Below are 18040 nucleotides of genomic sequence, written 5' to 3' on the forward strand. Positions count from 1 at the left end.
TTTTTCTTTTTAACTTGCCTTTTAATGTTACACAAATTACACACCTTACCTATCCCAAGGTTAGGTAAATGTGGGTGGAACAAATGAAAGTCAAACGTTAGACGAGGCTCAAAGCTGTTAATAAAGGAATGGAATATGTATTAGTATGGGTTAAGGGGAATAATGGGTTGCAAAGGTTGCCTCAAATCACTGATATACCTTGCATTTGGTCCGGCCATTGATTTTTTTTTTTTTTTTTTTTTTATATAACACGATTAACGTGATGGAAAAATGCTCATTTTATTAATGGAAAACAAAGTCTCAGGAAGAAAAAGGAAATATGCTAGACATGATAGGAAGATTTAAAATGGACGATAATAAAAAAAAAATCATGAAATTTTGCATGACGCCTTGCCTTGCGCCTTGTCTTCATTGTTGTTTATTACGTCTTGCCGCCTGGAGGGACATGAAATTTGTTAGTATCAACCATATCTTGGATTACATCTTTCAAGTTCCAACACTGCTCAGTGGTGTGACCCCCTTCCTTGATGGAACTTGCAGTAAGCATTGGAATTCCACTTGGCACTCCTTTCTTCAGGTTTTGATTCTGGGAATGGTCTAATAGGTGTAATCAGACCTTGACCATAGTGACGATAAAAAAAGGTGTCATCATAGGTCATCCCCGAAGGAGAGTAAGTTCTCCTTTTCTTAGAAGATGAGCATTAAGAGCTAGCACTTCGTTAAGGTCGCACTGGCTTATATTGTTGGTAGTGTTACTACGCTTGGAAGACGAAGAAGAAGGAATGTCTTTCATCTTATTTTTCCAAGTATTGTTGTTGTTGTTGTTACTACCAGTCTTCAGCAGCTCATCCTCAATTTTTGTATACATCTTCAAAAGTGTTCAATGGAGATATCTGAGATGTTGTATGTACTTGTGACTTAAATTTTGGATGAAGAGACGAACCATCGCTTTCTCCTTTGGAAGCTCAACCATTTGTGCAGCTGTTTCTCTCCACCTACTCAGGAATGCAGTGAACCCTTCATTTTCTTTCTGCTTAAGAATAGAGAGCTCACGTTTAGAAGTCTTGGTTTGAATGTTACACTTGTAACGATTCGTGAAGCTTTCTGTGACATCTTCCCAAGTTGCAGTGTCTTTGGAATCCAGAGAATAAAACCATTGTTGGCAAGCATGCTCTAGAGAGAGAGGAAACACAGTAGGGAAGATTGTCACCTCTATTCCTTTAAGAGTCATGGTTGTAGGGAAAGACTTCAAATGGAATATTGGATTATTAGTAGGCTTGAACTTTGGTATGTCGGTACTGGAGAACTTCTTAGGAAGTCTGTCCTTCACTGCCAAAGTTGTGGAAGGTTGTTCCACATAGGTGAACTCTTCAGAAATCTTGCTCACCTTTTCTTTCAGCTTCTAAATGAGGTAGGATTGACATTGTTTTGTTCCATAGTGGCGACATTAGTAGTAAGGCCTTGCAACATTGAAGTGAGTGTAGCAATGGACTTTTGGATCTCCTCGATGTATTCCTTGCTAGCCATTGGAGTGAAGTGAAAGTAAACAGGAGGTGATGGTGATGGACTATGTGGAGATGCATGACAAAGGTTTCCTTGGACGCCTCTTAGGTTCAAGAGGTTGTTGTGGTAGCGAACCGAGCTGTACTAATTTGCCCCTGATCCTTGACGAAGTGTTGTGGAATTGAAAAAAATGCACTATTAATAACTCGACTCAATCTTGACCCAGATGGAAGGGAAAAGGGGAAAAGAGAACAAAAAAGGGAAAAGGAAACAAAAAGTTTTCGAAAACGATTTTTTTTTTTTAGAAAAAGTTTGTGTGGGAGGATACCATCCGACTTACTCCTAAAAAAACGACGGAGAAAAATAACACATGACAAACCAAAGGTACGGTCATGAGATACATGGTACACGACTCGAGCAAAAAAAATAAAGTGTGTGGACTAAACTTGATTCGTGAGTGATTAAGTGAGGTTATGAGACGTGTATTATGATTGTATGGGTAGACGCAACACTGGAAGACACAGACAAGACTCACAAACAAGCACGGAAGACCAAAACATGACTGACCGCAACTTCCCCTTGGTACCGTGTCACGGTACTACTGTCGTGGCACAACAATCAGTACCGTGGTGCGGTACTGACTGTCGTGGCACAACACTGAGTGTCGTGACACGACACTTCTGCTGTGGCACAATACTCGATTTCTAGGGTCTGTTTGTGTTTTTTTCCAATTTTTGTTTAATTTAAAGGTCCGTACTAATTACTATCACTAGTAGAAAAAACTGCTTTTACCTCCCTTAATATGATCCGGTTAAATTAAAAAACGAAGCATTAAATTGTAAAATGGGAAAAATAGTTAAATATAACATTCAAAAGGCTCTAATTATTTATTTAGTTATTTATTTATTTATTTTAAAAAAAAGGAGCATTAGGCCTTAAATACTCCGGTCTGGTAAATAAATGGAGCCTTTAAACATCAATGCTCCGTTTATTAAAACAGGGGCCTTTTAAATTTTCATTGTATATATCACTCATGTTACCCTAGCCCACTAGCCGTTCCTTTGCTCTTTCTCCTCATTCTCTCTCATATCGTTGTTCAAGTTTAAATCTAGGCGCATGAAGATTTTCACAAAGTTTATAATTTCAATGATCTTTCTTATATACTTTGATATGTTTATCTTATTTATCTTCTTGATTACACACCACAAGCCACTAATCTCCACGCACTCCGCAACAGACGGTTTTAAAGGATCAGAGCAGCCATCAGACAGCTCGGGTGGTTGCAACACGGCGACAAAAGCAGCTGCACAGCGACATGACACTAGGATGTGGGGCGATTCCAAATGTGTTGTTCTCCAGCGACAAAGCAGAAAGCTTTGGCATTAGGCCCATGAAACCAAGCAATAACCCACTAGTGATGCGGTTCATAGCCGGAGCATATATGGCTATTTTGATCGGAGCATTTGATGTTTTTTTCTACTATTGTATGTGGAATAAAATCCCTCGGTCATACGTTAGTCAAAATAACAAAAGGAACAAACATATATTAGGTTAGAAAACACATCAATAATGCCAAGTAACATATAGTCATGATGATGCAATGAAGTTCACAACCTAAAGTCAAATTCTATATTCCACTATGGTCAAGTTTATTTGGGTGTCAAAGGGTACCATGGTTTAGAGATTGGACTCGTTAGCAAGATAGCCTCCGCAAGTTTGTAATGAAATTGAACTTGACTCCATGGTTTGGGTGGATTTTACAACTTGGATGAAACCTTATTGCCTGAAGCGTTTTCGGGTTGATGAAGCTTAAATCCCTCGAGGCTAAAGCGTATGTAAAATACATACGGTTTTCAGAAAAAACAAAGGAAGCTGATTACAAGAAAAAAGCAGAACCAATGAAATATTTTTAGTAGTACCGTGCCACGACAATGTGTACCGTTCCATGCACGGTACAAAGTACCGTGTCACGGTACTCTATGCCGTGCCACGACACTTGTGCTGTTGCGCAATGCTGAGAAAAATATAACACTGCCTTTATCGATCGCGATCAAATTATTCGATTTTTCTTACAAGGCGAACCTAAATACGATGTTAAAACATCAATGCATATGCAACAATGCCAATTTAATCACAGGAATACGATTCAAGAATCTTTCAAGTCTCATCCACTCATCTTAATTAAATATCGATCACTCAAATCAATAAGTAACCAAGAATCCTCCCTAGTAGAGTCGCCAAATTGTAGGCGCCATTCGAAGTGCGCCTACTTAAGCATGGTGTGAATATGCTTGGCAATCATAGGAAGTGAGATTTGACATATACGATTAGGGACAAATAAAGTAGGGAGCCGCCAACAAGTTTTTAAGGAACTTGTAAACCGTTCACGGATCATTAAAGGTAACCACGAATAAGGTACAACGATAGGCAACAACGATTGACTCGTGAAGGTTACACCCCATTCATAATCCATGAGATTACTAACTCCATATGGTTCGGAACCACGAAAGGAGGATCGTGGATGATGGTACGAAGTGAGTCATGGAGTCACATTCGCTTGTATTGGCCTCTACTCGACTTTTGTAGCGAAAAGTATTTCCTGCGATCTCAAAGGCATACAAACAAATGTTCAATTTGCTCCTAACTAAATTAGGCTAAATTGGTTGAATATTAATGCACACATAATTCTAAATATTTGTGACCACTTGATTAAACAATAAGATTACAAAGGAACCTAAACTGGTTGTCCAAATTATCTTATTAGTCGTGATTTTCAAATACATATTCCCTTTAAACAGGTAATATGGTGATCAAAACAATAATAAAATTAACAATAAACTAAAAGCAATTTAACCATAATAAATCCAATAATTAATATATGACAAACATAATAAAAATTGTTAGAAATATAAGGCTACCTTTCACGCCTTGGCTTAAGTACGGAACATCAGGTAAAGTATGGACTTCAAGGAGTGCTTAAGGGATGAATTGTGTAGTTGGGAAAGCAAATGTATAAGGTAGAGCATAAGATAGAAAGAGTGTGTGAATTGGTGCTCTGAGACTGCAAATGAGCCTTGTATTTATAGAGGGGAAATGAGGAATGAGATTCATAACCCTAGAAATGAGGCGCTGTGGAAAGAAAAAGCATCGCATCACAGCACTAGGTGCCGTGGCACGGTACTCGTGACGTGGCGCGGTGGTAAATTTTATCATTTTTGAAGATAAAAAACGCGTGAAAAAGATAAAACCAGGTGAAAACAGTGCCGTGCCACGACACATGTATCGTGGCACGACACTTCAGTTTTCCGGAAACTTCTTTAAAATTCATTTTTATCTTATTTTAAACAAAACACGTGATAAATTAGGCGTCGTTTCTATTATTCCGGACTCATTTTCAGGTTTAGGGTTTTATAATTTTATTAATTGGGCTCAATTAATAAATAATGAAATGGATTAAAAATGGTTTGGGCTGATTTGAAAACTGCTGTATTGGATTGAACATGAATTTTAAGCATTCCGAAGATTAAATACTCAACCTTACCAATAATAATCGTTAAAGGTTGTTCATCATCGAGTTTGGTTTAGTGGAGATATTTTTAGGTTTCTATAGTAGTATTTCTAATCATTGACTTTATTTGTTCTGAATTAAATGAATTTTATCTTAAAAGGGTTTTAATTAATGAAGTTGTTTAATGAGCCTAACTTGGATTTTATTTTTACGAGTTTTAATTAATCAGATTAAGTTCTATTACTTAATGTACAAACTCAGCATTCGCTGACTTAATTGTTGTGTTATTTGTTTTGCCATGTCTTGTTCTTCGACGGCACTGTGATGATTCATATTCACACTTGTGATTTTGGGGAGCAGGAATTATTTAATTTCAGGTGATTCAAGTTGATGTATGCTAAGGGAATGCATGGGGATTACTTGAGAGTAGAGAGTTTCTTGTTTATTTCTATGAATAAATACTATGTTGGTTTATTTGAGACAACGTTTGAAGAATTATATATTTTGGAGTATTTTTAAATAGGTCTTTAATGGTTCTCGTTTGTAAGTTTGACTTAATTGATTTTAAAATAAGTTTTCAAAATATTTTAATTTATAGTAGAGTATTCCGCTGCCGTACTTTGATAAATGTTGTAAATTCAATCAACAGAATTGGTTGGATATGGCAGTAATACCCTCTTGATTCTCAATTTTATGATACCATGCGCCAAACATAGTATTTTATACAAGAGAGAATTATGGGGGTGTTACAAAGTGGCATCCAGAGCTTTAGGTTTTTAATTGAAAAATGAGTTTGATTTTCAAATCAATGTTTGAAGTTAAGTGTTTTAAGCTAAAATTCTTGGGATTTAATTTTTGAAGTGCATTTCGAATCTATTTTCGAAAATTTATGTGTTATTTTCGGAATTTTTCGTGTTTATTTTCGGATTTTATCTAATTTTCAAAAAAAAAAACCAAATTAAATTTGGAAATTGCGAAAAAAAAAACATGTTGTCCGAACAGTTTGGTATTTCGAAAAAAAAAAAATGTGTACAAATTAGGACTTATCAATGATTTTCATTACCTCTGATAGATCATTCTTGTAATCTAACATGATCAAAATTTTTAATTCACTACTTATCATTTGGATTTAGGCCATATAGAGTGTCCATTTTGCATAGGTCAATTTCATACAATATCAACACATTCCCTTTCATATTCCTCTCGATTCGTATCAAACAAAATGCCATTTAATCTCAACTTAAGCATATTAACAAGCCCATACAATATTTTTTTTTATCTTCAGAAATTGGTCAATCCAAAAGCAAAACCAAAACGCATCTTATATAAACATAATTCTCCTCAAATAAGCCCTTATGGTGTCACTATAATTCTAGTGGCTTCCTCAACCTTGATAGATTGACCTCCACCTTGAAAGCAAGATTGCTCAGTTTCATTCAAATGATCCTATATGGATCGACCCCCCCCCCCCTAAAAAAACTTTTCAAAACTTTGTATGAAATTTTTTTACCATGTTTAGATGTACATTCGCTAGAACTACGTAGGATTTTGATCCGAGAGTGGTACGTAGGGAAACTTTAATGCTTAAACCTACCATATATCGTAAGGTTCATTTTTTTTTATATTTTGTATTTGAATGTGATTGACAATGTGGAAATTTAAGTATTTTTGTGCATTAGTTTAAGAAAATAGTAAGTGAATAACCATAACCAATTAACAACGTATTAGTAAGGGTCTGGTCTTTAGAACAGAGGAAGAGATGAGTTCTAGACGTTCGATCTTCCTAACTTATACCCCGTACCTAGATCTTTAATTTCACAAGATCATTATGATACAGTGTCTCACCTAATGGAGTTAATGTCATTTTCTATTTGGAAATGACCTTATAAAATATCGTCTTTATTCGGGCAAAAATAGAGTGGTGACTCTAATATCTTTTTATCTAGTCAAATTATCGACTTAAGCGAGATTCTGACTTTCAATCTAAATTAGTCAAAAAATGGGTACAACACTTCCACCCTTCTTCTTCATCCCACATTTTAGCTATTGTAGCACCTTCAATATTTTTAGGGATAACTGTAATTGCAAGTTCTCTAAGAGTCTTTGACCATGCCCAAATGTGGTCCCAAAAAATAGAGTTTGAGCCATCACTTACTATTGTTCTCCCACCTTTGCTAATGTTGTGAGCATTCTCCGCGATCCCTAGCCACACATTGGACATGTTTTCCTTGGTTTCAAACATATCGATATTGCATCTATCTTTGCAATGCTTGCTTCTAAGAACTTTTTACCGTAAGACATTCAGTTTAGTAAGGACTCATCTCCATCCCAATCTCTCATTGTATTTGTAGGTTTCTCAAGCGATAAGGTGAATTCTTTGCCTCTCCTCATCTCCATTCCATATGAAACGCCTTGTTCTTTGAAGATATAACTGCAGAGGCTTAGAAATCGAAGAGAATTGAGAGAGATAAAATAACCATATTGCCATTAATGAGAAAGGGGAGGAGGGAAGGGAACGATATTAGTTAGGGCAATGATGTAATTTCTTTGCGATATAAACTTATTAATTTCCAAACTACAATTTCTCATGTTCATATGCCAAATGTCCCGAGAAGGACATATCTTAATATACTTCGTATTCGTTTATCTCATTCTCACCAAAAAAAAAAATGTGTTCATTAAGTATTCTACTAAATACTTAGATTAAAGATGCGCATGGGTAGGAATGACAACGAATTGGATTCGGGTCGGAAGCGGCTAAATCTGAATCCAATCCGTTTAGTAAACGGACCCTGGACTCGGATCCGAATCCGAAAAATCCGAGTTCGAGTATGATCCGACTCGTAATTTTAGGATCTGAATCCGGTCCGTTTATTCGGACCTTCAAATGGTCTGAATGCTTTCTTTTTGTTTGTTTGTTTGTTTGTTTGTTTGTTTGTTTGTTTGTTTGTTGTTGTTGTTGTAATGTATGATTTACCTATAATTACTTGTATTGTCCCTAATAAACTTTATTTCTTATATCATATTGGTGCGTAAAATATTAGGAAAACCATAGGGTATAAAGTCTAAACATAACATACTTAATTATTTATTAATTTACATGACAAAATTTGCTACAAACAAGCAAGCAATTGTCCCAAGTTATAAAGCATTATATCCTCATACTCGGACTCGGACTTGGTCGGACTTTTCGCAGGGTCCAAGTCCGACCAGCCTCCTATTCAGATCCAGATCTATTTTATCGGATTCAGACTTTTTTCTTCAGATAGGTCGAATTTGAATTGAAATCAGATTGAATTGTCATCCCGATGCATGGGTGACCGTGTAAGAACGAGGTGAGTCGAATTTTTATAAGCGGAGGGAAATTTGTCAATCCTCATACGGATTACGAAGGTAAAGTTTCGTGCACTCTCTTGCCTAATTATTTCTCCTAGCAACCCCCTCGAAGAAATCGTGTACATCCCACCAAACTACATACAGAGAGCGAATTACCTGCCCTAAAACAGTCGAGCAAAAACCCTAATATTTTTCATCTTCCAAGAAATTCGATGTCTGCAATCCATCAAATCTTCACAAATCTAAGCTCAAAGAAAAATTAAACTCTTGATTTCCCCAAAGTTGTTGAAATGGAGGTTTTGAAGGATTATCCATCAGAAATTGATATTGGATCTTCCATGGAGTCGGTTCAGAAGGGAATGGAATTACAGAAGCAGCTTTTCCATACTCAGATCGATCAACTGCGCAACATCGTCGTCACTCAATGCAAACTCACTGGTGTTAACCCTCTTTCTCAAGAAATGGTTCTTTCTCTCTCCTTTTTTTTTTTTTTTTTTTTTTTTTTTTTTTTTTTTGTTTATTTTGGGGAAATTTATGAACCCTAGAATTTGAATTGGATATTTAGATGCGTTCATTTTTTTTTTTTTTTTTTTTTATGATTTTATTTTGTGTGTGTGAATGCAGGCAGCTGGTGCTCTCTCTATAAATATTGGTAAGTTTTGTGACCTTCTCTCTTTTTATTGTTAGTATTGTTGATTTTAATGTGATTAATCTTTATTCGTATTCGTATCATTCAAACATTTGTTGAATGTGTGTATTTGTTTGAGTTAATTGTTTGTTGAAGAGTAATTTGTTAAGCATTTCGATTTGTGATCACTGTACCGTGTTATCTTAGTAGTGTTGCAACTATGTATGAAGTTTATACCGATTGTACATTGTTAATGTGAAATTTGAAACCTTGTTACAGGAAAAAGGCCTCGAGATTTGTTAAATCCGAAGGCTTTGCAATATATGCAAGCAGTATTTTCGATGAAAGATGCTATCAGTAAAAAGGAATCTCGGGAGATTGGTGCTCTTTTTGGACTAACAGTTACGCAGGTATCGTCTAATGGAATTTGTATTAACACTGAGTAAGCTGCATTTATTGAGACGGAACGATTTGATTGTGATCGGTGTTATTTACTGCAATAATAGGTGAGGGAGTATTTTGCTAGTCAGCGGTCTAGAGTGAGGAAATTGGTACGGTTATCTAGAGAAAGAGCGATTAGGGAAAATGGTAACAAGGAACTACAAGATAGTATATCTGCTGATTCTGACCTTATGCTGCCCATAGAGACTACTCCGCTGAGCTCCGTTGGTCCTGATGTTGAGGAAGCACCTTCTTGTTCAAACCAGGATGAAGGTTTGCCAGGACTAGGCGAGTCTGAAAAAGATTTTGTTGAAAATATTTTCAGCTCTATGTGTAAAGAAGAAACCTTTTCTGGTCAGGTGAAATTGATGGAATGGATCTTGCAGATAGAAAATCCTACAGTCTTGTGCTGGTAATTGCTTATCAACCAACAGCTACATAGGACCTTTGTGTTTGAATTTTTCATAGTTCTGTAGTGGCTAAGCTGCTCTTTTGTGTATGGCTGTAGGTTTTTGATGAAAGGTGGTGTCATGATTCTGGCTACTTGGTTGAGTCAAGCTGCTACGGAAGAGCAAACGAGTGTTATTTCTGCTGTTCTCAAGGTCTAATTTTATGTTGTTACAGACCTCTCTGGTTTCTTGTTAGAGGTTAAACTAATGTGCTTATGTGCTATTATGTAGGTTCTTTGTCATTTGCCCTTGAATAAAGCTCTCCCTGCTCACATGTCAGCAATACTCCAAGGTGTCAACAAATTACGGTTCTACCGAGTACCAGGTTTGTGCTTCTCTTCCTATTGACTCCCTGCTGATGCTGCTTTTATAATTCCTGCAAAATGGCATTATAGTGTGTATGAATGGAAGCATAATTAGTATCATCATCAAGTTGCTATGTTAAGATTGTTAACATGGTGACTATTAAGTGTTTTTTTTTGGGTGTGTGTGTTTAACGATGATGGTTTTCCTTGTATGTGTTGAATTTCCAATACTCAAGCATTAAGGAGTGAGTTGGGGTAAATTTTTGTTGCTCAGAATCTGGTAGCAAGATTGGGTGTTGGGGTTCTGGGTATTAATTTTTTCTTATTGGCATGTGTAATGAAGTAATGAGTAACGACAAGGCTACATGCGCACCTAGTATAATTGGAGTATTACTTTTCTTACAATTTGATTGGTTTAACTATTGTATTTAATTACAGAAGTCTTTCAATTGAATATTTTGTTCGGTGAATGGGAGAGAGAATATACATCATTTTTTACAAGTGCATATGTATCATATTCTTGTGTCTTAACTTTTGTGTTTTTTGTAACTTTTGTAGAATTCTGCTTTGATATTTTTCTTGTGTGCTTTAAATTTTTTTTTGCACTGCTTCCTGTTCTTTTCAATTCTTATTAATCTGATTTGAAGATCAGATATCTCAAACAGGGCAAGAGTTCTCCTGTCAAAGTGGAGCAAAATGTTTGTCAAAAGCCAAGCGTTAAAGAAATCTAATGGCATTAGAGCTGCCACTGAGCAAGATACAGACCTGACTCAAAGGCATGCTTCCTGCATTAGCTTCAAAAATATCACTTGTTTTATATTGCTTTATCCGTTCTATAATGTGGAACATAAATTGTGTTTAGGTTTGGTGAACTTGTTGGAGATTATTCATGGCAGTCTTCTGTTGATGCTTCTGTGAGTATTAAGTAAATAAGAATTGTTGCTTGCTTCAAAGGTTGCTCATGTACTTTTTTTGACATGTTTATTGCTTATTTCCATTTCAACAGGATGACATGTTAGTTACCTCATATCTGGGTCCAGATGATACCAGGTAATTAGATTGTGCATTTAACTAACTTCCTCCTGATTAGCCCAACTCTTCTACATTTTTTAAAAGATTGACTGGACTGACATATGGTGTTTTTTTAGGAAAGTGGAAACTATAGAAACAATGAAGCTGCTCACAGCATCTTCAGATGAATCTAATAAGAAGCTCATGTTGGGGACATCGGCTGCTCGTATCCTTTTACTTTTTTTTTTTTTTTTTTTTTTTTAAACAGTTATATTCTAGCATTCTTTCGAAACATTGTTATAAGGGAGCTATGTGATGTAGGGTTGACACTCTTGACAGTAAGAATCCTGTCATGATTATGCTCAATAACAGTTTCAAGTATCGTGAGTAGCAAGTCCAGTTAAGCATGTGTTATTTAGATGATTTAGACATTCCTTAGCTATTCTACAGATAATAAAGAACGCAGAAAGGTTCAGCTTGTTGAACAACCAGGCCAAAAAGCAGCTAGTAATAGTCAGCCCATAAAAGCAGTGGCTGCCAATCAAAGGCGTCCTATTACAGCTGATGAAATACAGAAGGCAAAAATGCGTGCTCAATTTATGCAGAGCAGCAAAAGGAAAACCGAAGGTCCCAAGAAACCTTCTTTACTCACTAATGATTTGCTTTCAGCATCAGAAGCTTATCTTCGTCCCAAGCTTGAAGCGCAAAAAAAAGCAAGGTTGCTTCCCCCAAAGAGTAGTATTAAACAGGTGGAATTTGTTCCCGAACAGAAGCCAGCGTTTGACCAGAAAGAATCTTTGCTAGAAAAGTGCCGGAGGGTTCAAATCCCTTGGTTGGCACCCCCAGGTACAGTTTCTTCAAGTTTTGTTGTAGGATTCTTTTATTTCCTTTTCAGATCATATCTCAAATGGCACTCATTGTTGGACAGTAACTGTTTAAGAATTTCTTCAATTAAGGATATAAGGATCGTCATATTGGTCATCTGGGAAACTCTTTCAGATGAGAAACAATGGTTTTACAATTCTCTATTCCCATGATTCTATATAATCAAAGGCAAAAATCTATCTGTGATTTAGTCGTAGGTTTTCTGTAGATTTTAGTTGTAGCACTATTTATGATGTATAGAACATGGTACAGTCATTGGAGTACTCAGTGCAGAGAATTATTTACAAAGGCTTTTTTCCCCTCCTCAAAATTATAGTTCATAGAATTGTAGAATGAAAACTCATCTGATCTCCCCACCAGCCCTTATTGGTTGCAATCCTAACATTTGCCTTGCTATCCCTTTTGTGTGTGTTGCTTGGGGAAAGATGTACTAACAATTGATGTTGCAATGAATTAGTGTCTGAAATTTATTCCCGAAATTTGTTTTGATTGTCAAAGAGCATTACCATCAATTTATCACAAAATTGCTGTGCTTCATGATGTAACAACACATGATTTGTCTTAAAGTTATTATTTGTTGGAAGACAATTGTTAAAGTAAATAATGTTTGTCTTATTAAACACTATAAACCAAATGCATGGGTAAAAATGCCCCCTCAAATGCTGGATTAAACTTTTGTGGAACAAATCTATTTTTACAAGGTTCATATATTTCAATGGGCTGCCTAAGTTTTGATATGTTGAGAAATAAAACAAAATCAGTCTGAGATTATAGGTGCCTACTTTCCTGTAATTGATATGCAATTTTTTTTACTTTTTTTTTTTCCTTGTGAATTTAAATATAGTTCACTCATTTTTGTAGGTTGTGATTTGAAGCTAATTTGGTTTTAAAAGTATTGTGTAGGGTGAAAGGTGAGATTCAGATATCCAATAGTATAAGGGATCTGCGGTGGATTCCCTACAGAATTTATAGGATTTCTAATAGCGTAGGTAGGAATTAAGATCTGATGAGATAAGTTGGACCTAAAATAAGTGGGTTTTTTTTTTATTTTTTATTATTATTATTATTATTATTATTACTACTATTATTATTATTATTATTATTATTATTATTATTATTATTATTATTATTATTATTATTATTATTATTATTATTATTATTATTATTAATTGTTACTAAAGTAGCATTTTAAAAGTTACAATCGGTAGTGATAATCATATTTACTATAGGATATATGGGAGTGTATACGTATTACATGAACGCATAAACTGGTGCATGTTGTACAAAGTATTAATGATTGGTTCACTTCATGTGTTAACAACTGTTAAGAGTGTTGTGACCTAATTATGGTACTATCAACAGTTTGAATGTTTCTATGGATTATGTAATGCGACTCAATTGCTCTCACCATTAAAGATGGGCTGAACATATTGTATATAATTATGGTGTGAGTCCTTCCAATGTTGCTCCTATTTCCCCTTTTACCCTCCTAAAGCAGAAATCATAAAAAGGCAACAGATGGGAACTTGTGATCTCATTAACAGTTTCATGCCATTTATTTTAAAGATTCAAACTTCCTTGTCAGCAGCCTCCTTGTATTTGCAGGCAATATTTCCAATGACTTTCTCATTGTCTGAACTTTTTTTATCGTACAATGATATGATGCTTTGGGAGCCTAATTTGAGGCTTACGTTTTGCTTTACTCTAAGCAAACCTTCATTTTATTTCAATGTTACAGAATTTGGTGATTAGCCTAGTGTCATCATTGTATTGTTTTTTGACAGACAAATGAAGACTGGTGACTGAACTAACACTTGTCTTCTGAGGCCTTGTCATGTAAATTTTTGAGAGGCAACTTTTGGTGGCCAAATTGTCTACTATCAGTAAGGTTGTCACAATTGAATGACTACCAGTAGATTTGACAGTCATTTTTCTACCAAAAAATCACCTATAACTTGCGTTGATGACAATAACAATGTCAATGCTGTGCGCGCAGAATATAGCCTGGAACTGATTTAGTACTCCAAGCTTTCTGATGAGATATATCCCTGAGAAAATTCTTTACAGAGGTGTATGGAGCAAAGCTTCTGCAGGGCAAATGTGGTAAATCTACAAATATAAAACAAATAATAAAATAAAAAATGTATGTCAACTGTAACACAAAATAATGGAGGAAAGAAGAGAAGGGGAGACTGCGAATAGGTAAAATAAATTAATAAGAATAATTTAACGTTAGTAAAAAGTTAAATCTTTTCAAAATGTATAAACAAGTCAACTACTAATTCAGACGTTCAGTTTTATTAGGTCAGTGGTAATGCTGCAGCGACTAGTTCCTCTTGGTATATATGATGATTTTGGGCACTGTTTTGTAAATCAGTTTTTTTGATTGAATCTTGCGTTACATAGTTGGTCTATATGCAGCTTATTTTTTCTATATGGATTATTTAAAGCCTATCGAGTGAATTCATGGTAACAGTGATGCTCTGTTGTTTTATCCGTTCCTGCAGAAGTTCATCACGTGGCAGAAATTGGCAGTGGAGAAAGCAGCAAAGAAATGGAGGTTCAGAGGAACCGAATCCACCGGGAAAAGGAAACTACATATCGAACGCTTCAAGATGTCCCACCAAACCCGAAGGAGCCATGGGATATTGAGATGGACTATGATGATACCTTAACCCCAGAAATCCCCATTGAGCAGTTGCCTGACGCAGATACGGCAGTTACTTCAGTTGAAAGTCAAAATCCCACAGTTGCTCCAGTTGATCCCTCCACCTCTTCACAGGCTGAGCCTGATCTTGAGCTCCTAGCAGTTCTGCTTAAAAACCCAGAATTAGTTTTTGCCCTGACTTCTGGTCAAGCCAGCGGGCTGTCAAGTGAGGATACTGTGAAACTCCTTGACTTGCTTAAGTCGAATGGAGGGGCAGCATTGTTAAATGGGCAAGCTGTTGAGAAGCCTGAGGAAGTGAAAGTTGAAGTTTCTCTTCCTTCGCCAACTCCTACTCCTACCAGGAATGTTGAAGTCTCTCTTCCATCTCCCACCCCACCTAGCAGATTTGAAGTTTCTCTTCCCTCCCCGTCGCCTTCCACCAATCCTGGTCCGGTGCGTGAAAATTGTATTTATATCACTATACTCTCGCATCTCTATCTTGCAATGGATTTTGACTATTTAATTATTAACTTGTTCTGGGCATTAATCCACCTCAAAATGTCTTTTTTCATCTTGTTACAAACAATCTAATTTATATGCCTTCACCTAGCTCTTTTTGTGCTTAGATATAATTAGTTAAGACCACGTTCATCTCATTATTTTCCATCTAAAATAAAAGAAAAAAACTGTTTTTTTTTTCTTTTTCTTTTTCTTTAATTTATTATTAATAATTATTTTTCCTGGGCAAGCTCTGCTTTTATATATATATATATATATATATATATATATATATATATATATATATATATATATATATCTTACCTTTTATAAGATCCTAATTATTAAGGGACAAAACTAACGGACTAACGGAGTTGGCAAATTCTTAAACATTGAACATCAAAATCTAGCTGTCCCATCAGCACAAAGAATAATAAATCTGTCAATTAAAATGCGAATAGTAAACAGAAATTTTGATATTAATCTCTGGTAGTTGGCTTTAGTGTTGGCGGGTGCACAAATTTTAGTATGGAATTTTATTTAATTTTATTTAATTTTGTTTTTTTTTTTTTTTTTGAAATATAATGGCTACCCAATTATGGTAGTATGGAAATTCATTAAATGTGAATGATTATTCCCAAATTTGCCTAATATTCTTGATTAAATTTCTATATATTACTTGCATAAATGTATTTCGAGAGTGATATATACTAAGATTGTATGTTTTACATAAATTTGCAGAGTGGATGGACAACAACAGAGGCTGCAAAGAATCCGTTTTCCCGACGTGCTATGGGAGTTCAGGATACTATGGCAGTCTTTCCAGTAGTTACAGCTGCTGTTGTTACTTCAGATAGGCCTCAGAATAACTGCGGCTTGCAGCCCCAGTTTCTGTCAACAGCATCTGCTGTAATCACATCATTGCCTCAGCACCATCCTTCTCAAACTCTCATACCCGAGTATCAACCGACATATTTCCCCCCTGTCCTGAATCAAAACCCACCAATGCCTTCATATTCCCGGCCATCACCTGCACTTTCACAGTCACAAATGCATGCACACGCACATGCACATTCACATCCACATCCACATCCACATCCACATCCACATCATCTAACAGAGCAGTATCTGATTTCTGAAGGTAGTAACACGGGAGTGGTAAAAGCTAGGCATGGTAGGCATGGTTTGTCTCACACGCCTTTCTCTAATCATGTAAGTCAAAATGTATATAATCCGACTATGGCGGGCAGTCAACTAGGCCCCGTACGGGAGAGGAATGATTACCACATGGGTGGTCATAAAGGATATGAATCTTGGAGTCCAGAGAATAGTCCTGGCCCAGCAAGGTACCCACCCGAGCATCATCATGGCCACGGGTGGAGTTACCCTGAGCAAAGGGAAAGATATGGACCTCCTGATAGGCTTAGTAGGAACCAAAATTGGCGTGGTGGTGGTAGTGTTAATCGGCGTTGGAATAGTGGTGACCGGAGGCGATAACGACTTTGTATTGGCTTGTATGGCTTTGTTATTCTGTGCATAGGTTGGCTATTCTTGTTATACCAAAGGTACCTGGAAAAGTTCGGATGAGAGCAGATTTTGTTTGACAGTTTAGAGTCATGGACCCTCGACCACGGATCCGAAAACACATTTCTAATATGGCAATTCCATTTGATTAGGAAGTCTTGAGACTTTTAACACAACCCGTTTCATATTCTTGTAGAGAAAGTGTGATATTCGACATTTTTACGTAAAGAGACTGCTGAATTTTGTGCAATGAAATAATCAACTAAATACAGTACATCAAAAAAAAAAAAAAAAAAAAAAAAAGAAAAAGAAAGGGAAGTTAAACAAGCTGACCAAAGCCCAATATTTGTTTGATGTTAAACAAGGAAAGCAAAAAGGATGGACTTTCGTATCAAATTGCCTTTTATTGATTATCTAGAGAACTATGACTAATTTGAGCTTCTGGGCTTCTGGCATTGTATTTCTAAAACTGTTCCTAATTTATTTACACATGACGCGTCTTATAATGTATATAGCTCCATTTCTATATGTGTAAAAATTATAAAAATTAGATATTAATAAAATATACAATAAGATGAATTCATTAAGACCTCACTTGACTATATTATTACTTATAGATTAATGGATATATATGGTCAAAGTTTTCAAAGTTTGACTCAACTATTTACAACGGGGCCAAAAAATAGGAAATTGATTTTGGCATATCCTTATGTGAAAAGAACATAGAAAACTATGTTCTCTCATAGTGGTGTGTCAAAATCATTTTTAGTGTACCAAAATCATTTTCCAAAAAAATAAGGTAGAGGGAGTAGCAATTGGAAAATTAAGTTGCTTTGATATTTGTGCAACAACAATAAAAAACCAAGTTCTTAACTGTTTGAACACCTGGCAACAAGATGATGGAATTATCCTTCTTTTACACTTAAAATTCATAAGTTGAAGGGAAAGCTAGTTTTTTTTTTTTTTTTTTTTTTTTTTTTTTTTTTTTTTTTTTTTTTTTTTTTTTTTGACAAAGGATCATTCACAAAGAAACAACTAAAAAAAGAAACAAAGAAGCTAACGCTTCCTAGCCGAGGTTGCAAGATGATGAGCAGACAAAACATGTTCACGGGAGACCTTCAAAATTTGGCAAACAGTAAAGGCTGGAAGGATGTCTATAATCTACTGTTGGATCCAAGCCGTCGAAATGTCTCTGGTACCATTTTCTCGAAGAGAAGTCAAAGTAGCCACACAGTCGGTACGAGTTAGCAAACATGTAAATCCTCGCTGGCGAGCCATGCGTAAAGCAAAGAGGCAGGCAAGTAG

General features: G+C 35.8%; 1 protein-coding gene across 1 annotated transcript; it reads left to right on the top strand.

Moving 5' to 3' along the window:
• The first annotated feature begins 8375 nt into the window (after window positions 1-8375).
• Window positions 8376-17131, top strand: LOC110739300 (homeobox protein LUMINIDEPENDENS-like). The gene is made up of 13 exons (XM_021919765.1): window positions 8376-8811; window positions 8972-8999; window positions 9255-9385; window positions 9482-9828; window positions 9925-10018; window positions 10097-10190; window positions 10823-10946; window positions 11033-11084; window positions 11177-11220; window positions 11319-11407; window positions 11632-12027; window positions 14574-15166; window positions 15953-17131. Exons 1-13 carry the CDS (start codon window positions 8638-8640, stop codon window positions 16706-16708), a joined length of 2922 nt encoding a protein of 973 aa, XP_021775457.1. The 5' UTR covers window positions 8376-8637; the 3' UTR covers window positions 16709-17131.
• Window positions 17132-18040: the final 909 nt, after the last annotated feature.

This window comes from Chenopodium quinoa, unplaced genomic scaffold (genome assembly GCF_001683475.1).
Source record: "Chenopodium quinoa cultivar QQ74 unplaced genomic scaffold, ASM168347v1, whole genome shotgun sequence".
Taxonomy (NCBI): domain Eukaryota; kingdom Viridiplantae; phylum Streptophyta; class Magnoliopsida; order Caryophyllales; family Amaranthaceae; genus Chenopodium; species Chenopodium quinoa.